The 22,570-nt window shown below is 35.3% G+C and overlaps 1 protein-coding gene across 1 annotated transcript in view; it reads left to right on the forward strand.

The window, feature by feature from the left end:
* Positions 1-22,570, forward strand: part of LOC124454169 (GON-4-like protein) — a 37,499-nt gene continuing 14,929 nt past the window's right edge. The window contains exons 1-13 of the mRNA XM_047004976.1: positions 1-564; positions 2,490-2,597; positions 4,404-4,481; positions 5,622-5,750; positions 6,954-7,037; positions 8,207-8,250; positions 9,710-9,843; positions 10,946-11,001; positions 11,198-11,273; positions 11,865-11,981; positions 12,586-12,696; positions 16,284-16,324; positions 22,348-22,388. Coding sequence (XP_046860932.1) covers positions 307-564; positions 2,490-2,597; positions 4,404-4,481; positions 5,622-5,750; positions 6,954-7,037; positions 8,207-8,250; positions 9,710-9,843; positions 10,946-11,001; positions 11,198-11,273; positions 11,865-11,981; positions 12,586-12,696; positions 16,284-16,324; positions 22,348-22,388 — 1,277 coding nt within the window. The 5' untranslated portion in view covers positions 1-306. The remainder of the gene's footprint in view (positions 565-2,489; positions 2,598-4,403; positions 4,482-5,621; positions 5,751-6,953; positions 7,038-8,206; positions 8,251-9,709; positions 9,844-10,945; positions 11,002-11,197; positions 11,274-11,864; positions 11,982-12,585; positions 12,697-16,283; positions 16,325-22,347; positions 22,389-22,570) is intronic.

Here is a 22,570-nt window from a genome sequence, read left to right on the forward strand (position 1 = left end):
GTAAGTTGCACGGTTCGGTATTTAGTCCTTTCTGCAATTTTGCATTACTTCGTGTAAGAGTCGATATTTTGTCAAAAGAGTTAATTGTACAAAATGGACGCCACCAAGCCGACAGAATAAATATTTATAATTTTGGAGCTCCTTCTCAAATCGCTGGAAGAAAATTTTTGGTGCTATCAAATGTCTTGAATCAAAGCAACTAGGCTTTTCAATGATCAAAAGAAAACATGCGTTGATTCATTATTAGTTGAATGTTTTTACTACGATACTGGTATCCTTTAATCCAACATTGAAGTATGCCTCATAATGGAAAAAAAACGAAAAAGATGCCATAAAATTGTTGATTTGAAAAGAAAAGAAACTAAAAGAAAACGTGATGAAATAAATCAGGAGACTGACAACTCGGAAAATATTCAAGAAGAAAATGCATCACCTTCAAAGACCGATGATTTGTGCAAACAACAGTTAAACTCTGCGATTAATGCCTTGGATGTTGAGCAAGAACTAGAAAAAAGTGCTTGCAAAAGCAATCTAAGTGTGTTTAATGTGAAAAGCATCATTCATGTAAGTAAAAGCTTCCGCTTCCACACAGAAAATTACCAAATCATACGTACATACTGTACATTACATCAAAAATTCTCAATGATCACATCTGATGTTAAAAGGCCCTTGTTTCTATGCCTCGAATGAAAAAATTTTTGTGTGTATGTGCAATTAACTTTCTATAGAAAGATTTCATGTGGCCAATTTTCCTTACCTGTCTAAAGCCTCAGTCACACTGTTCAAAGATAACAATAAATGATAACGATAAACTATAAGGAAATTCAATGGTCACATGCTAATGATAAATTATTTTTGTTATCGCAGCAATGTGACCGCACACAAGAGTTTGAATAACGAGCATTTTTTTGCATCATTATTGGATAGTTATCAGATCGTTATCGGGTGCAATGTGACCAAGGCTTAACTGATGAAATACTTGTAGTCATTGCATGAAATTTGTTAGTATATAAGGGCCTTAAAATTTTGAGTGTTGGGTGCTCTTGTTTTATAAACATATTTATTATTATGCATAAGCAATGAAAATTAATTTTAATAATTGGCATAGTTCTCTCTGTAGAAAATCATGAGTTTTGATTTCTGTTAACATTAATCATGCAAGAACATGGCATGTTTAAGTTACATCAAATTTTTAGATGGCATAGTAAGTGTAAACCTCTTGCAGTTATTGAAAACCTCAAAAACTTAAAATTTTATGCCAATTATGGATCCAACAAGGATTTTTTAGGAGTGTGCTTGGCTTAGTGATCAGTTAAAGTTCAGCAATTAGACTCCAATTACATATTTATTATCCTACTCATTGTTAGTTTCTGTTTTGGTCAACAAATTAAATATCATCAACAGTCAATGCACTTCAATGATATTGTGAGTAAAGCTTTTTCCATGAAAAGTACGATAGATGTTAATTTTTTTTTGTAATTTACACCTCTCAATGCACCACTGTCGACCATTTGCTAAAGGGATGAGAAACCCTGTGAACCCCCACAATAGTTCAACACCATTGTGCAAAGCAACAAAAATGGCTTGCATTTCTTTTGCATATATTCAAAAGATGAAATGCACCTTGATATGCAATAACATGTATGTATGTATAAAATATGTAACAACAACACAATTTGGTCCGTAGTTGAGGCTGCAAACAGATATGAGCTCAATCAATGAAATTAGTTGAAGAAAATTTTCAAATCAATCATCAATACCCAAGAGGAAAAATTAAAGCATTTGTTTTAAATTTATCTTTTCACATGTTATTTTATGAAAGAAAGAAAAGATGTTTTGTGTTTGCACAGGCTTATGCAAATATCACAGACTTTGGTGAAAACACTTGAGCAGGTGCAAACCTTTGCATTGAACTGCTCTTGTGTTGTACGAATATCTCCTCAGTTTACATAAACCTGTACAAACACAGTAAAATCCTCTATTTTTAGTTCCTCCATATGCATCTTATATAGTAATATAAATACTATTTACAATCAACAACAACAACAACAACAACAACAACAACAACAACAAACAACAACAACAAACAGAAACAACAACAAAAACTGCGAACAACAACAACAACAATAACAAGAACAACAACGAAACAACAACAACAAAACAACAACAACAAACAACAACAACAACAACAAAAAACAATAAAACTACAACGACAACAACACAACAAGAACAACTACAACAACAACAACAACAATAACAACAACAACAACAACAACAAACAACAGAACAAACAAAAAAAACTACAACAACAACAACAAAACAACAATAATGAACAACACAACAACAATGACAACAACTAGAGCGACAACAACAACAACTATAAGAGAAAGAACAAGAAGAAAATTTCCAGATTTATTTGAATATGTTGTCATAGTTCATAGTTGCAAGGTAGTCTAGTTATTCTAAAAGACATCATTGTTAATTTTCAGCATGTATTATCTGATGATCGTGTCGTTGCAATGGCCTGCAGTGCTGCTAATAAACAGCAAAATAAGGAAAAGGACAGCGCATCCAAAGATTGTTTATTTAATGTTATTGTGAGTATAGTTATCTTCTGCGTAATGATTCTAGTTTTGGCATTCAGAAAGAGAATGTCATTTATTGAATTTCTTTGTGTTGTAATGTTCTTTCTATGGTATTATAATTTCTTCAGTTGATCCTATGTCTAGGTATCTCACTTCTTGCATTATTTAAAAAAATAAAAGATGTTTACTGTGTTTGCACTCGCTTGTAGATCAGTGCAAGCCTGAGACCAAAGGTCGAGTTCTCACTAAGTTTCCAAAGTTTCCATGTATAAGCCATTGCAAACACAAAAAACGTCTTTTATTTTTTTGTGAGATAAGCAGTGTGCGAATTAACGGTGTGCAATGTGCAATTTGCACATCGTTTTAGCTAGAATGAAAACAATTGCACATCACTTTTTCAAACGATGTGCAAAAATCAGCAGTTTTAACAAAAAACACTGTCGTAAATCATATGAATTTGTTCAAGTTTAAAAATATTAATTTAGCAATTAGCGCTGTATAATAATTAACGTAATATCGATTTGATTATGCCTCTAAAGAAACACTTTTGTCAAAAAAATTGCACATCGTTTTTTCTGAACTAATTCGCATACTGGAGATAAGAGTAATGCAGAACAGGTAAATTTAAAACAAACGTTTTAATTTTTTATCGAATTAAACTCAGATCGGTTTGCACAGGCTAATGCAAACTCAGCTGTAGACCAATCAGTGCACACACTGTGTTGTGTTTATTTTTTTCTGATTGGTCTACAGCTGAGTCTTCACAGGCTAATGCAAACTCAGCTGTAGACCAATCAGCGGACGCACTGTGTTGTGTTTATTTTTTTCTGATTGGTCTACAGCTGAGTCTGCACAGGCTAATGCAAACTCAGCTATAGACCAATCAGCGCACGCACTGTGTTGTGTTTTTTTTTCTGATTAGTCTACAGCTGAGTCTGCACAGGCTAATGCAAACTCAGCTATAGACCAATTAGCTCGCTGTGTTGTTTTTTTTTTCCTGATTAGTCTACAGCTGAGTCTGCACAGGCTAATGCAAACTCAGCTATAGACCAATTAGCTCGCACTGTGTTGTGTTTTTTTTTCTGATTAGTCTACAGCTGAGTCTGCATAGGCTAATGCAAACTCAGCTATAGACCAATTAGCTCGCACTGTGTTGTGTTTTTCTGATTAGTCTACAGCTGAGTCTGCACAGGCTAATGCAAACTCAGCTATAGACCAATCAGCGCACGCACTGTGTTGTGTTTTTATTTTCTGATTAGTCTACAGCTGAGTCTGCACAGGCTAATGCAAACTCAGCTGTAGACCAATCAGTGCACACGTTTTATCGTTTTTATTATATATAATTTACCTAGTGTTCAGAAAAATCAAATCTATATAGATTGTACCTACCATATTCCTTAATCTATAAACTTGTGTTTAAGTTGTTATTCATCCAATCAAGGGCACGGATAGTAAATTAATTAGTGCATAAATTAATTACTGCATAAATTAATTACTGAATAAATTAATTACTGAATAAATTAATTACTGAAAAATTAATTACTGATTAAATTAATTACTGAATAAATTAATTACTGAATAGCTATGGTACCATGTTTTCAGCAATGTTCACTTGTTTACTCAAGACCGTTGTTGTGTCATCAAATACCATGTGTGACATTGCTAAATTTAGAAAATCATCAAGAATCTTTGATCTAGAAATCTAGTTTATCTTTTTATATTTTACGCAGCTACTTACTATAATATTATGTGTTCAGTTTATTGTAACTAGAACTTTCTATTTTGATCTCTAATTAATGATTTTGAACTCACGTAAAGGAGCCAAAGCTGACAAGATCAAAAGTTCGTGAGGTTGCGGAGACAACTGGAACATCTCTGGATCCTTTGCTTGTTGTGGTACGTACCTATATACATATGTAGGTGTTTACGTACATCACAAGTATTTCACATGTCACATGATATCACCATATAGGGAATATACAGTAGGGCCACTCTCAGTGCAATGTGCTGCTGTATATTTAATTGGATTACTGGCTGCCGTTTGCCAGCACAGCGCACCAATTCTCAGAAAAAGCAATTTAGTGGTTGCCACTATGGTAATCACATGCGTAATAAGATATATATTAATCCTAAGATATATATTAATAAGATAATTGAAATAAAATAAACCACGAATTACTTCATCGAAATTTATTCCCTACAGAACTGTTTCGTATGGCAGTTGTTTAACTTGCCACACTCCTCAGGAGAATACACTTCTCCTGACGAGTGTAACAGGTTTAACTACGAAACAGTACTGTAGGAATAAATTCGATGAAGTAATCGTGGTTTATTTTATTTTCAATTATACCGCTCTGCCGTGGCATTGAGCACTCTATCCGTGCGATTTTGTTTGCGATAGTTTCTATCACAAAATCCCATTATATTAATAAGATATATATTAATAAGATATATATTAGGTATAATATATTATATATATTCTCTGATGATGGCTTTGGAATAAAGTCGAAACACGGTGCCATCCAGTAAACTGCTATAGTGGCGAGAATCTCTCGTCCATACGCAGTTTAAAAGAGATTTGCTCGTCTCCAATCCCTGTGGGCTTGGTAGCTCAACAGGTAGAGCGGCGGACTAGTATCCCGAAGGTGCGAGCTCAAATCTCCTCCAAGTCACATGTTTCTCACGTGCATATTAAACCGTGTTAGGATTAATATATAATAAGATATACGTGGCGCAAAAAAATTAAATGTAGTGGCTCTACTGTATGTTCTCTATTCTGTGATAACATGAAATAAAAGATGTTTACTGTGTTTGCGCAGGCTTATGCAAACCGAGGAGACCTTTGGGAGAACTCGAGAGCAGATCAGTGCAATCCTGTTGCACCTGCTCTCGAGTTCTCCAAGCGTCTCCAGGCTTGCAAATACGAAAAATATCTTTTACATGTTATTTTCATAAAATAGCATTAATGCAAAACAGTTACGTGCGTACTTTCCAAATTTCTCTCCGTGTAATTCGATAATATTATTTTGACTTCAGAAAGAAAAAATCATCCAATCTCCTGTTAAGAACATCCTCTCACCTAGTAAGAAGAGAAGATTCACACCAGTTAAAGTTAACACTCCAGTTAAACTTGAAGACAAAGGTCCATTCAATGACGAAGTTACAGTACGTAAGAAATAACTAGTGTTGTGCTAAAATTGAAACACACTTTAGTTACGTAGTAGTTGCTGAGAAAAGCTTCATTGTTAATTATACAGGTGTTTACTGTCACTTGATTCATTGAAAGCTCAACAGCCTATTCCATCAAAGGTTTTTATAGATCTTGCGCGCTCATAACTTTAGCGACGTTTTGCTATCTCTTCAGTTTTTTCATACACCCTGTATAAATGGGGTTTTTTTTTGCATTCATTGTTTGTTGAGTGCGCCAAATTCCTTCAACACCTTCAGTTTTTTCATACACCCTGTATAAATGGGTTTTGTTTTGCATTCATTGTTTGTTGAGTGCGCCAACCTCCTTCAACACCTTCAGTTTTTCATACACCCTGTATAAATGGGTTTTGTTTTGCATTCATTGTTTGTTGAGTGCGCCAACCTCCTTCAACACCTTCAGTTTTTCATACACCCTGTATAAATGGGTTTTGTTTTGCATTCATTGTTTGTTGAGTGCGCCAACCTCCTTCAACACCTTCAGTTTTTTCATACACCCTGTATAAATGGGTTTTGTTTTGCATTCATTGTTTGTTGAGTGCGCCAACCTCCTTCAACACCTTCAGTTTTCATACACCCTGTATAAATGGGTTTTGTTTTGCATTCATTGTTTCTTGAGTGCGGCAACCTCCTTCAACACCTTCAGTTTTTTCATACACCCTGTATAAATGGGTTTTGTTTTGCATTCATTGTTTGTTGAGTGCGCCAACCTCCTTCAACACCTTCAGTTTTTCATACACCCTGTATAAATGGGTTTTGTTTTGCATTCATTGTTTGTTGAGTGCGCCAACCTCCTTCAACACCTTCAGTTTTTTCATACACCCTGTATAAATGGGTTTTGTTTTGCATTCATTGTTTGCTGAGTGCGCCAACCCCCTTCAACACACAAAAAAATCATGAATACTGTACATTGCTGTTAACTTTTATATTGTTTGCATGAATACAAAGATCTCTGCTTACGTACATAAGACAACCTACAAGAGCCAAAATCGAAAAGTCAAACTTTAGCTATCGTTACTCGGAGGTTCAAGTGCAAAGCGAAATATCTACATACGTAGTTCCCATTGTGTACTATTTTCATTTAAAGAAATTTATTGTTAAACGTATTTCTCACTGTGTATTATTTTTTCTGATGTTCAAAATATGTTGTTTTTTTTTCAGAGTGTTAAGTTGCCTTTGGCATTTCTTCATTTTCCTGAATGTGAATTGTCCGATGAAGAATATGATCCTCTAAAAGAGAACAATGTGAGTAAATTTTCGTCTTGTTCTTTTTTTTGTAGTTGTTGTTGTTGTTGCAGTTTTTGTCGTTGTTGTTGTTGTTGTAGTTTTTGTCGTTGTTGCTATTGTTGTCGTTGTAGTTGTTGTTGTAGTTGTTCTTGTTGTTGTAGTTGTTGTCGTTGTTGTTGTTGTTTTTGTAGTTGTTGTTCTTGTTGTTGTAGTTTTCGTCGTTGTTGTTTTTGTTGTTGTAGTTTTTGTCGTTGTTGTTTTTGTTGTCGTTGTAGTTTTTGTCGTTATTGTTGTTGTTGTCGTTGTAGTTTTTGTCGTTATTGTTGTTGTTGTCGTTGTAGTTTTTGTCGTTATTGTCGTTGTTGTTGTTGTAGTTTTCGTCGTTGTTGTTCTTGTTGTTGTAGTTTTCGTCGTTGTTGTTGTTGGTGTCGTTGTAGTTTTTGTCGTTGTTGTTGTTGTCGTTGTAGTTTTTGTCGTTATTGTTGTTGTTGTCGTTGTAGTTTTTGTCGTTGTCGTTGTTGTTGTTGTTGTAGTTTTTGTCGTTGTTGTTGTTATTGTTGTTGTAGTTTTTGTCGTTGTTGTTGTTGTTGTTGTAGTTTTTGTCGTTGTCGCTGTTGTTGTTGTAGTTTTGTCGTTGTTGTTGTTATTGTTGTTGTAGTTTTTGTCGTTGTTGTTGTTGTTGATGTTGTCGTTGTTGTTGTAGTTGTTGCTGTTGTTGTAGTTGTTGTTGTTTAAATCATCATTTAATTTTCGCCAGACTTGGAAACACGCACAAAAATGAAAAAGAAATTCCGATTTTCAGTGACAAACTTTTGGGTTAAAGTTATTTAAATCACTTTACACGTCATCTTCAACTGTTTCTATTCGGATATACATGTTCAACATTTTATCTGAAAATGTTTATGTTGTATAATGCGAACCTACGCATGTGGAAAATTTTCATTGATTTTTTTTATATGTGACAAGTAAACCAAACGACAATTTTAGCAACACATACTGTGCATTTTTCATTGTCATTTACACATACGTACGTCTAGTCCAACTTTTCATGTACGTAGCTAATGTAAATGATCACAGTATGATTTCGGTTTTGTAATTATAACTACTGAAATCAGTCTGCGTATCTAGTCTTATGTCTTTGAATGCTATGAACGTACAATTTTTTTGATCTAAATTTCCTATTTTAGGTGCAAAGTGACGATGATTCAGAAGGTGGACTATCCAGTGCGAGGTATGTAATGATCCCATACTTATTATGTTCCTGATTTTCATTCGTTTCTATTCAAGAAGTCTGTAAGCTCCAAAGTTTTCTAGTGAAATTTTCTTTGGTAATGTTTATATACTGTTGCCTCGTTGTTTTTGTTCATGATTAGGTTGTTTGGTAATGTTTATATACTGTTGCCTCGGTGTTTTTGTTCATGTTTAGGTTGTTTGGTAATGTTTATATACTGTTGCCTCGTTGTTTTTGTTCATGTTTAGGTTGTTTGTAATGTTTATATACTGTTGCCTCGTTGTTTTGTTCATGTTTAGGTTGTTTGGTATTCCATTTATTCCTTTTGTTTTTGTTCATGTTTAGGTTGTTTGTAATGTTTATATACTTTTGCCTCGTTGTTTTTTCATGTTTAGGTTGTTTGGTAATGTTTATATACTTTTGCCTCGTTGTTTTGTTCATGTTTCCATTTTTATGTTTATATACTTTTGCCTCGTTGTTTTGTCCATTCCATATTCCATTCCATTTGTTATGTTATTTTATTCATGTTTAGGTTGTTTTATTATATTTGTTGCCACTTTATTTCATTCCTCTTTCTGTTTAGTAATGTTTATATACTGTTGCCTCGTTTTTGTTCATGTTTAGCTTGTTTGGTAATGTTTATATACTGTTGCCTCGTTGTTTTTGTCCATGTTTACCTTGTTTGGTAATGTTTATATACTGTTGCCTCGGTGTTTTTGTTCATGTTTAGCTTGTTTGGTAATGTTTATATACTTTTGCCTCGTTGTTTTTGTTCATGTTTGGCTTGTTTGGTAATGTTTATATACTTTTGCCTCGTTGTTTTTGTTCATGATTAGGTTGTTTGGTAATGTTTATATACTGTTGCCTCGTTGTTTTTGTCCATGTTTACCTTGTTTGGTAATGTTTATATACTGTTGCCTCGTTGTTTTTGTCCATGTTTAGCTTGTCGGTAAACAATAGTGGGGCTAAGCACCGTCCTTCTTATATAACTCACAGGAAATTTTTCCTCAAGTCCGTTATTGTGTTCTATAAAATCCATGATTGGTTTTTGAATATCCGCAGTGGGTTTTCATAAATGAACATTCTCTATTCACGAACTGATATATTTCCACTTTTCCATTATTTGTTATTCAACATGGGAATGACGTAAACTCCGCGATAAATTAATTGTTGGATTTTTTAAAAATTTTCCCGTGACTGCAATAATTCACATCCATATTAATTTCTCAAATTTCATTTGTATGCAGTTTTCCCGAAAATATCTCACTTCCCCTTGTCATTGTTTCATATACGAATAAAAATTATTTAAATGGTTTTGAACTGGAGCCTGTCTTTTAATAATTATGATAAATTACACTGTTGTCTATCTTTTGAAAAGTATTAATAAAAATTAGTTATGAAGATTATGTGCATATTCCAGTTAAATTATGCCATTATTGTATAATTTGAACCATTTCAGCAACCTTGCCTCTCCTGCACTTCATCGTTTTACTTCAAGGGGCAAAAGACGCTTGGTCAATGATGACGTAACTCCTAGCCTGTGTCAAGTTGACCAATCTGTTGATGACGAACGGGATGATAAAGTGGAGATTGGTACGTATGTAAGCTTTTAAGCCTGTTTTCCACTAGCCACGTATCGTAACGTATCGTAGCAAAACGTAACATGGCGCATGCGTGCTTGTGTCTATTGATCATCAAACTCATAAGCACGCATGCGCCATGTTACGTTTTGCTACGATACGTTACGATACGTGGCTAGTGGAAAACAGGCTTTACGTCATTCACAAATGTCATTAATGGTTCACTTCAGTGTATACTACGTTCATTTGAGAAGATCGTGAATTGTTATAGATAGTTTTGAATTGATTTTTTAACAAATATGGTACGTATTGTCAACAACGTCGTTTATGTTGTGTGTTGGTCAGTGGCTTGACTGCCATGAGTTCTGAATGGATAGAGCCACGTGACTGCCATGAACTCTGAATGGGCAGAGCCACGTGCAGCCAAGCAATCAGCTTAAAACTGGGCACCCTCAACGGTGTTATTTATGAAAATAAAGATAAAAATAAAGATAAAAAAGTAGGTTTATATTTGGGCAATTTGAAGCAGAGGATATTTCTCATTGAAAGTCATTTGTGGATTCGTGTTCCTTGTAGTAGAAAACTCTATTTGGTATTTCTCTGTTTATGAATTGAAAACCTGTTAATGTTGTGTTCTATTAACAATTATTAACAAAATGTGTATGTTCTCTGATTTTGGTGAGTGTGTATTTGTGGGGGAAGGGGGCACCCCATTCTTGAAAGATGGTGTTGGCACGTATATCCTGTATCTTTTGGTTATTTTAAATTATCTTCTTCGTGAAGACCATATTGAGCGCTCTCAAATGCAACTAGGATTCTTGAAAATAAGTAAAGTTGCTCTGTACTTGACAGACTTTGGATGCGTGCTTAATTTATCCTTAGTGTCGTATGTATACACTATTCAAGATCAACAACTAACGTTTATTTAAACGTAACATAAAAGCGTAATACACATATTCAATCAATCTATAGCATATGTCCCATTCCCCAATAGTTCCAGTCCTTTTTTCTCAATCACTTGAGCCTACAATGTTCCGCTATTTACATGAGATAAGTACGTTATATTATCTGGATATTGTTCATGCACTTATCATTTTCTTTGATTTGTGTTTCAGTTCACGAGGAAAAATCTTTGTCGCCATTATCGGCTTTGCCACAAACCCCTGAGAAGGTAAACTTTTTACGTTCTTTGAACATCTGAATTTATCTGTCAAGTTTTGTGTATGTTATGTGGTTGTTAGGCCGACATTTTTTTGTCAAATTTAACGAGTACGTACGTATGACAAGAACAAGTATATCTCTCAATGAGTATGTGCGTGTCAGTGCCATCTAATCGTTGATTTATTCAAGGTTAATTTTTTTCATAGATCAATGATGATTTGATTGCAACCCGAACGAGATCGAGGTTGCCCCTAACGGAGACCAGTATTGAAAGTATTGAAGGTACAGCAATTACGTACGTACTAACTCATAATTTGTGGTTTGGATGCATTTTGAACTCATTCGCGTATGATGCTTTTCACCCTAAAAAAAACATTAGATGAATTCATTTATTTTGACAGACGTTAGATTTCCAACACTTCTATATAATTTGCTTGTTACAGTATAAAGCAAATTCCGAAGAAGCAAGACATCTTGAGATTGCAAAATATGCATCAAAACGATTGCATCAGAATGATTGATAGAATGATATTCTATCTGAGGATGACTTTGAAATAGAGTCGAAAATTTACTGTTCACTTCTCGTCCTGTTTTGATGCATATTTTACAATCTCAAGATGTCTTGCTTCTTCGGAATTTGCTTTATACTATATTTCTTTAAATTGTCGGTTTGTCATGGCTTTTGCTTGTTACATATCATGTAAATAATGTGTTAAAGTCGACAGCAAGTTTCCTTGTTGTTTTGTTTCTGTGCTAATCAATTGATCAGGTTTTCATTCACTATGAATACTGTTGTCCTGCTGGTCACGCAATTGTGTCATTCGAATTAAAGGTATGCAAAAATGTTTCTTTCTGCATTAAATTCTACTTTAGCGCAATTTGTTCCTCCTGATCTGCCATCGGATCTTTACGATGTTATTACGTTGGAGGATCTCGAAGAAGATGAAATTGATTGGCATAAATGGTTGTATGGTATAAATGCGGAAAAAGGTACGGCATCTCATGTTTCGGTAGGTTTGAAAAGAACTGTTGAAAATCATTTTGTCTCTATTTCATTTACCGTTGTAAATGTTTTCTTCAAGTTTGTATTTAGAATGTTTGTGCAGTGAAATTTTCATACACTTTTTTATGGACCTAATGAAGTATTCAGATGTTTGCAAGCAATAAATATATTTATGTCCATTTTACGTTGACTAATTTCAACTCAAAAAGTTGTCCTCTTGTGCGAATTTTGCTGACCGCCATGTTTGCTCATTTGACGTCATAACTTGTGCGGAAGTCGCCAAACTAATTATAATTTCTATTGCCATGCTGAAAATGTGTACTACTTATGACGTCAATTTAGCAAACATGGCAGCCAAAAAAGTTTGCACGAAAAGAAGCAAAAACCGCCACTTTTAACGTCCATAAAATCAATCTGAAAAGACAAAACTTAACTCTGTTTCCATGAAAGTGTTGCTGAGAGCAAGTACTTTCGAATAAGCAAATAAAGCAATGTGGGAAAATTTCACTGCATAAGCACTTTAAGTCCGTTACCAGTACCAGGCCTCTGTTACGTTACGCAAATACAGCGAACTACGTAATTTTTCGTCAGAAGCGGTAATAGAAACGGATGATCCCGAAGACTCCGAGTATAACTTCATGGCCGAGGAACAGAAAGAAGAGAAGGAAGAATACCGTACGGATCGAGCTGTAAAGATATCACGTAAGACTGTCAAAACATAAGAAATATGCCTCGAATTTTCATTAAAAAATTTATACGTAAATAGAGGAATGAGGTTCGTTTTCGTACGTTCATCTTGAAGGCCATATTGTTATACTGTCGTATTATTCTATGGCTGAAATCAAATTATCAAAAATATATAGCTGTGTCTTGTGAAGTTAGTACAATTCAACCACAGTATAGTGAATATACAGTAGAGCCACTCCATTAAATTTTTTCGTGCCACGCATATCTTATTACGCATGTAATTACCATAGTGGTAGCCAGTAAAATGCTTTTTTTGACCAATAGGAATGATAGAATTGCTAACGGCAGCCAGTAATGAAATATACAGCAGCCAGTTGTACACGAAGGGGACCTACAGTATATTCCCTATACTGTGATTTGACTCAGCTTTCGATCATTTTTATGTCGTGAAAAAACTTGGGATGTTCCGGACACCGGCATCCAATACCCGGTAATATGTGCCTATCCGGCAATATCCGATATCCGGTAAACTTCTGCAAGTTATGTACCGGATGTTGGGGAAACTTTTTTTACCATTTAAAAAATAGAATGCAGAATATTTTTTGTTTTAATATTACTCATTCTCAGCCGTGGGTTGCTAGCAAAGGGATAGAACTGTAAATGTTTGCTAGCTGGCAAAGTTATTTATAAATTTAGTTAGAAATATTTTTTATTTTGAGACGATGTTAACCCGTTGTAATATTAACATTTTATATGACACTGGTAAAACTTTGAACGTAAATTCTATACGGCGTATGTTCAGAGCTTTAGCAGCCAATGGGCATAATATCCGGTATCCGGTAGACTGCCACCCGGTACTATCCGGTATAACGGACAAAGTGGTATCCGGCACATTCCTATCAAAAACAAACAGATATCATTACTTAAAAATAAGATCTTGCTTGATATAAGAAAAAGATGGTATTATGGCTCGTGTTTCATGTTTGTAAATGTAGATCGTCCAGGTTGGTGTAGTCCTGAGAAGGACTGTCTTTGTTGTTGTTGACTGACGTTTCGACAACCTTAGCGGTAGTCATCTTCAGAGTCAAATGAGGAGTAAACGTCAGGTTAGCCGTATTTGTTATCTGGTTCTTACGTCATTGTATTGTGTGTACAGGAAATGTGTGGGTGTCAATTGTACATTTACAAACATGTAACGAGACTCCCGTGCTCAAACCATTTACTTTATGGCTCGTGTTTGTAGTCCAAGAGATTGATCAAGAAATAATCGCGTTGTTTTTATCTGCCAATATTGTTTGTACTCATAAATAACTACAAGACATGATTTATTGCCACGTTGTTTTTATCTGCCAATATTGTTTGTACTCATAAATAACTGCAAGACATGATTTATTGCCACGTTGTTTTTATCTGCCAATATTGTTTGTACTCATAAATAACTTCAAGACATGATTTATTGCCACGTTGTTTTTATCTGCCAATATTGTTTGTACTCATAAATAACTAGAAGACATGATTTATTGCCACGTTGTTTTTATCTGCCAACATTGTTTCTACTCATAAATAACTTCAAGACATGATTTATTGCCACGTTGTTTTTATCTGCCAATATTGTTTGTACTCATAAATAACTAGAAGACATGATTTATTGCCACGTTGTTTTTATCTGCCAATATTGTTTGTACTCATAAATAACTACAAGACTTGATTTATTGCCACGTTGTTTTTATCTGCCAATATTGTTTGTACTCATAAATAACTACAAGACTTGATGTATTGCCAAGTTGTTTTTATCTGCCAACATTGTTTGTACTCATAAATAACTACAAGACATGATTTATTGCCACGTTGTTTTTATCTGCCAACATTGTTTGTACTCATAAATAACTACAAGACATGATTTATTGCCACGTTGTTTTTATCTGCCAATATTGTTTGTACTTATAAATAACTAGAAGACATGATTTATTGCCACGTTGTTTTTATCTGCCAATATTGTTTGTACTCATAAATAACTTCAAGACATGATTTATTGCCACGTTGTTTTTATCTGCCAAAATTGTTTGTACTCATAAATAACTTCAAGACATGATTTATTGCCACGTTGTTTTATCTGCCAAAATTGTTTGTACTCATAAATAACTACAAGACATGATGTATTGCCACGTTGTTTTTATCTGCCAAAATTGTTTGTACTCATAAATAACTTCAAGACATGATTTATTGCCACGTTGTTTTTATCTGCCAACATTGTTTGTACTCATAAATAACTACAAGACATGATGTATTGCCACGTTGTTTTTATCTGCCAAAATTGTTTGTACTCATAAATAACTTATAGACATGATTTATTGCCACGTTGTTTTTATCTGCCAATATTGTTTGTACTTATAAATAACTAGAAGACATGATTTATTGCCACGTTGTTTTTATCTGCCAACATTGTTTGTACTCATAAATAACTACAAGACATGATGTATTGCCACGTTGTTTTTATCTGCCAATATTGTTTGTACTCATAAATAACTACAAGACATGATTTATTGCCACGTTGTTTTATCTGCCAACATTGTTTGTACTCATAAATAACTACAAGACATGATTTATTGCCACGTTGTTTTTATCTTCCAATATTGTTTGTACTCATAAATAACTACAAGACATGATTTATTGCCACGTTGTTTTTATCTTCCAATATTGTTTGTACTCATAAATAACTGCAAGACATGATTTATTGCCACGTTGTTTTTATCTGCCAATATTGTTTGTACTTATAAATAACTACAAGACTTGATTTATTGCCACGTTGTTTTTATCTGCCAAAATTGTTTGTACTCATAAATAACTACAAGACATGATTTATTGTCACGTTGTTTTTATCTGCCAATGTTGTTTGTACTCATAAATAACTTCAAGACATGATTTATTGCGACGTTGTTTTTATCTGCCAATATTGTTTGTACTCATAAATAACTACAAGACATGATTTATTGCCTCGTTGTTTTTATCTGCCAATATTGTTTGTACTCATAAATAACTACAAGACATGATTTATTGCCACGTTGTTTTATCTGCCAATATTGTTTGTACTCATAAATAACTACAAGACATGATTTATTGCCACGTTGTTTTTATCTACCAATATTGTTTGTACTCATAAATAACTTATAGACATGATTTATTGCCACGTTGTTTTTATCTGCCAATGTCGTTTGTACTCATAAATAACTTCAAGACATGATTCATTGCCACGTTGTTTTTATCTGCCAATATTGTTTGTACTCATAAATAACTTCAAGACATGATTTATTGCCACGTTGTTTTTATCTACCAATATTGTTTGTACTCATAAATAACTTCAAGACATGATTTATTGCCACCAGATATTGAATGCGTTTGCTTTGCAATCGGGAATCAACGTAGCAAACCGTTCATGTCTTATTACTAGATTACATAGAGCATTTATGCATGCAGCACGTTTGTGAAAGAGACTTTTTGGATGCATGAATGATACATCATCAAGATTTTTCCAGCTTTAGTTTTGTTCATTGTTGGTGGATTTCATGAGAAATAATTGTTACTTTTTTGTTTTCAAATATTAGAGAAAGAACTTACAGATCTTTTGGAGCAATTTTTGAATGAGGTACGTTAACGTAAATATATATATTATGCGTTTTACGTATGTAAAATGTTTGTGAGTAAAATGCGCACGAAACTTTGAAATTGCCTGGTTGTCGACTTAACGATAAAGAGTTGAGGAACTTCTTTCCCACATAATTCGAAGACTAGAATACAAATTTCCAAAGAAAATTTCATGTCGAGTGCTGGAACATTTTACTTCGAGGACGATAAGATGACGTCTTACAGATTACAGCCCTGGAACATTTGACTTCGAGGACGATGAGATGACGTCTTACAGATTACAGTGCTGGAACATTTGACTTCGAGGACGATAAGATGACGTCTTACAGATTACAGCGCTGGAACATTTGACTTCGAGGACGATGAGATGACGTCTTACAGATTACAGTGCTGGAACATTTGACTTCGAGGACGATAAGATGACGTCTTACAGATTACAGCGCTGGAACATTTGACTTCGAGGACGATAAGATGACGTCTTACAGATTACAGCCCTGGAACATTTGACTTCGAGGACGATGAGATGACGTCTTACAGATTACAGTGCTGGAACATTTGACTTCGAGGACGATAAGATGACGTCTTACAGATTACAGCGCTGGAACATTTGACTTCGAGGACGATGAGATGACGTCTTACAGATTACAGTGCTGGAACATTTGACTTCGAGGACGATAAGATGACGTCTTACAGATTACAGCGCTGGAACATTTGACTTCGAGGACGATAAGATGACGTCTTACAGATTACAGCGCTGGAACATTTGACTTCGAGGACGATAAGATGACGTCTTACAGATTACAGCGCTGGAACATTTGACTTCGAGGACGATAAGATGACGTCTTACAGATTACAGCGCTGGAACATTTGACTTCGAGGACGATAAGATGACGTCTTACAAATTACAGCGCTGGAACATTTGACTTCGAGGACGATGAGATGACGTCTTACAGATTACAGTGCTGGAACATTTGACTTCGAGGACGATAAGATGACGTCTTACAGATTACAGCGCTGGAACATTTGACTTCGAGGACGATAAGATGACGTCTTACAGATTTCAGCGCTGGAACATTTGACTTCGAGGACGATGAGATGACGTCTTACAGATTACAGAGCTGGAACATTTGACTTCGAGGACGATAAGATGACGTCTTACAGATTACAGCGCTGGAACATTTGACTTCGAGGACGATAAGATGACGTCTTACAGATTACAGCGCTGGAACATTTGACTTCGAGGACGATGAGATGACGTCTTACAGATTACAGTGCTGGAACATTTGACTTCGATGACGATAAGATGACGTCTTACAGATTACAGCGCTGGAACATTTGACTTCGAGGACGATAAGATGACGTCTTACAGATTTCAGCGCTGGAACATTTGACTTCGAGGACGATGAGATGACGTCTTACAGATTACAGTGCTGGAACATTTGACTTCGAGGACGATAAGATGACGTCTTACAGATTACAGCGCTGGAACATTTGACTTCGAGGACGATGAGATGACGTCTTACAGATTACAGTGCTGGAACATTTGACTTCGAGGACGATAAGATGACGTCTTACAGATTACAGCGCTGGAACATTTGACTTCGAGGACGATAAGATGACGTCTTACAGATTACAGCGCTGGAACATTTGACTTCGAGGACGATGAGATGACGTCTTACAGATTACAGCGCTGGAACATTTGACTTCGAGGACGATGAGATGACGTCTTACAGATTACAGTGCTGGAACATTTGACTTCGAGGACGATAAGATGACGTCTTACAGATTACAGCGCTGGAACATTTGACTTCGAGGACGATAAGATGACGTCTTACAGATTTCAGCGCTGGAACATTTGACTTCGAGGACGATGAGATGACGTCTTACAGATTACAGAGCTGGAACATTTGACTTCGAGGACGATCAGATGACGTCTTACAGATTACAGCGCTGGAACATTTGACTTCGAGGACGATAAGATGACGTCTTACAGATTACAGCGCTGGAACATTTGACTTCGAGGACGATGAGATGACGTCTTACAGATTACAGTGCTGGAACATTTGACTTCGATGACGATAAGATGACGTCTTACAGATTACAGCGCTGGAACATTTGACTTCGAGGACGATAAGATGACGTCTTACAGATTTCAGCGCTGGAACATTTGACTTCGAGGACGATGAGATGACGTCTTACAGATTACAGTGCTGGAACATTTGACTTCGAGGACGATAAGATGACGTCTTACAGATTACAGCGCTGGAACATTTGACTTCGAGGACGATGAGATGACGTCTTACAGATTACAGTGCTGGAACATTTGACTTCGAGGACGATAAGATGACGTCTTACAGATTACAGCGCTGGAACATTTGACTTCGAGGACGATAAGATGACGTCTTACAGATTACAGCGCTGGAACATTTGACTTCAAGGACGATGAGATGACGTCTTACAGATTACAGCGCTGGAACATTTGACTTCGAGGACGATGAGATGACGTCTTACAGATTACAGTGCTGGAACATTTGACTTCGAGGACGATAAGATGACGTCTTACAAATTACAGCGCTGAAACATTTGACTTCGAGGACGATAAGATGACGTCTTACAGATTACACGAATCACTGTTTTATTTCATACCGTATGGATATTCGACATTCTCTTGTCACTTTAACTCAACAATCAATGGCAAAATGTCTTGGGTCATCATATGTAACAATTTCGTGCCACCTGCGATTGAGAAAGAATTCACAGAACTATGTTTTGCGATTCTCATGAAGGAAACTATTTTTTAGCTTCAGTAATATGCATTAAAAAATCTTAATTCCGATTGGTTTAGAGCATTACAGTTATATAGTAAATTGTGTTGTGCAGTGGACTTGTTTAATCTCTTGTTCTCTTTCTACTTCCTCGCCATTTTTCTCAAACTGCATTCAATTTATAATTGCGTCTGATTTGATATTAGCACTTTCGTCGTAGAAAAATTTTGCTCATGTCAAGTGGTTTCAAAGAATTTATCGATCGTATATGATATATTCAGAGAAAAGAAATCTAATGCATGCAGTTATTTAAGTTATGAATACGTAATACTTCATGTATACCTCTCATATGAAGCGGTTTCAAAGAATTTATCGATAGATTCCGAGAAGGTCATCAAGGGCACATCGAGCTTTGCAAACCGTTGAAATATATTTGCTCATTGTTATGACATGAAGTTTTTTTGCGTGGAATTTATGATGTTTGCATTTAATATCAGACGTTCTTCTTGACCGTATCATTTCATTAGGAGAATCATGCTTTTTTTGTTTTATAGTAGAAATAAACACATTTGCAATATGTTCTGTAATCTACGTAGAATCATTATTCTAATTATCTTCAGTGTCTGTCGCTACTGTCTGTTCTCGTGCATTCATTAGTATCATATTATTCATATTTATATACCGCACTTATATTCTGTAGTCTACGTAGAATCATTATTCTAATTATCTTCAGTTTCTGTCGCTACTGTCTGTTCTCGTGCATTCATTAGTATCATATTATTCATATTTATATACCGCACTTATATTCTGTAGTCTACGTAGAATCATTATTCTAATTATCTTCAGTTTCTGTCGCTACTGTCTGTTCTCGTGCATTCATCAGTATCATATTATTCATATTTATATACCGCACTGTTGCAATTACAAAATACAAAACAAAATTCGATCGGTTCCGTGATAACGTATTGTTCAATTCCTGTGCCAACTTCGCAGTGGTTTTTTTAAACCGTTGATTATCGTCTGGCGGTCTTTATCTTTGGTGAAAATGTGGCTTGTTGCTGAAACTGAAATATTTATTGCTTTCATGGCTGTATTGCTGGCTTGGGCACTCATACGTTATATGATTTCATCGACTAAAGGTATGCGTTTAAAAAACGTATGCTCAAGGAGACGTTTGGGCAAATTTGAGGAGGAGTTTCTTTTAATGAGTGACGAACGTAAAGGTACGAGTAACTCTTGTTTTGTGTTAGTCCTTCGTTCGACGCAAAGTTTAGTGGAATCAAACGTTCGCCACAGTTTGTTGCGAGTGGCTATGAGTCAACCCATGCTTCGAGCTGTTTTTAGAAAGGTATCAAAGTCATTCTTTTTTGGCGAAGAATCCTTTTTTGACATAATTCAGCCTGATAAGGTCGAAGACATGATTCAACTAATAAAATTTGATGTTTGTGCTTATAAATGGTCGAAATCGTGGCATGTTCTTGCTGTTCAGGAATTTAAGACGGAATTGCTGTGGCAAGCAGTTTTATTCCGTGAAGAATATCTTGTGGAGGAAAATATCTATGAAAACACTATTGTGTTCCAAGTAAAACACTGTATCATGGACGGTGTATCGGGCATTAAAATGTGTAAGCAGTTTCTCAGTGAATTAAATTCCTATAGCGCATGGAAGAAATCTCCTCGCACACTGACGTCATCACCTCCGGAAGTTCTGCCTAGTTATTATCATTTACTAAAAGATCAGTATGAATCTCCATCCTTGTGGAGATATATGAAATCTTCTTTTCCACCATTACGGTATTTCGTCAAGTTTACAGAAAGGTTAAAATTACGAATTGTGTTGTCGCAGCTCCCAAAGAAACCTTATGACTTTATTGAAACACACATCTTTTGAAACTCGCGAACTTGTGTTTAAAGTATTTTCACCGGAGCAAACTAATGCCCTACGTAAAGCTTGTAAATCGAAAGGTGTCACTGTTACCGCTGCCCTTATGACAGCAGTTCACATGGCATTTTGCAAACTTATTGAAAATCAAAGTTCGAATTTTCCTGCTGAAAAATTTGTCGCAATTACTTGCTATCAACGGTAGAAGAGCATGTCACCTTAGACCACCAGAAGACTATCTTAGTAACATGGTGTTGGTTCGTTTGTTTTGCATTCCTTGTGATAATGAAGACTTTTGGTCAAAAACCGTGAAAATGAAAAAGCGTATGGATGATGTACTCAGCAAAGACGAGTATGTTCATGATGAATTGGAACAGCACGATATTTGGCATCCTAGGGAAAGAGTTGAAGAACTTCTTTCCCCCCTTAATTCGAAGACTAGAATACAAATTTCCAAAGAAAATTTCATGTCGAGTGCTGGAGCATTTGACTTCGAGGACGATGAAAAATCGTCTTACAGATTACACGAATCGCTTTTTTATTCCATAGCGTATGGATATTCGATATTCGCTTCTCACTATAACTCAACAATCAATGGCAAAATGTCCTGGGTCATCATATGTAACAATTTCGTGCCACCTGCGATTGAGAAAGAATTCACAGAACTATGTTTTGCGATTCTTATGAATGAAACTATTTTTTAGCTTCAGTAATATGCATTAAAAAATCTTAATTCCGATTGGTTTAGAGCATTACAGTTATATAGTAAATTGTGTTGTGCAGTGGACTTGTTTCATCTCTTGTTCTCTATCTACTTCCTCGCCATTTTTCTCAAACTGCATTTCAATTTATAACTGCGTCTGATTTTATGTTAGCAATCAAAAAACTTTTGTCATCGAAACAATTTGCTCGTGTCAAGTGGTTTCAAAGAATTTATCGATCGTATATGATCTATTCAGAGAAAAGAAATCTAATGCATGCAATTATTTCAGTTATGAATACGTAATACTTCATGTATACACCTCTCATTTTCTTCATCTGTGCTATCTTACGCATGCATGTGCAAACTTTATTTTGTGTACTTCTGGGGTTATTACGTTAGTAACTCTTTATAGTCCGATCACAGCATAGTGAATATACAGTAGAGCCACTCCAATGAATGTTTCGTGCCACGCATATCTTATTACGCCCGCGATTACCATAGTGATAGCCAGTCATTGTTGTTTTTTCGACCAATAGGAATGATGAAATGGCTAACTGCATCCAGTTATCCAATTAAATATACAGCAGCCAGTTGCACACGAAGTGGACCTACTGTATATTCCCTATACTTAAGTTCTGATGTAAATAAACATATCCTTCAAATTATTTCTTTAGTTTAGTGACGAGACTCCAGTACCTCAATTTAATCCATCCAGGTACGTGTTGATTCATCAAATGAAAATTCGTTGCCTGTACACGTTTCATGGTTTATTGTTGACTGACGTTTCGACAACCTTAGCGGTAGTCATTTTCAGAGTCAAATGAGGAGTAAACTGAAGAGTCAAATGAGGAGTTTTATGGTTTATCTTAAAAACAGTTATAAAAATGCGTATGGCTT

This window comes from Xenia sp. Carnegie-2017, unplaced genomic scaffold (genome assembly GCF_021976095.1).
Source record: "Xenia sp. Carnegie-2017 unplaced genomic scaffold, XeniaSp_v1 HiC_scaffold_3, whole genome shotgun sequence".
NCBI classification, from domain to species: domain Eukaryota; kingdom Metazoa; phylum Cnidaria; class Anthozoa; order Malacalcyonacea; family Xeniidae; genus Xenia; species Xenia sp. Carnegie-2017.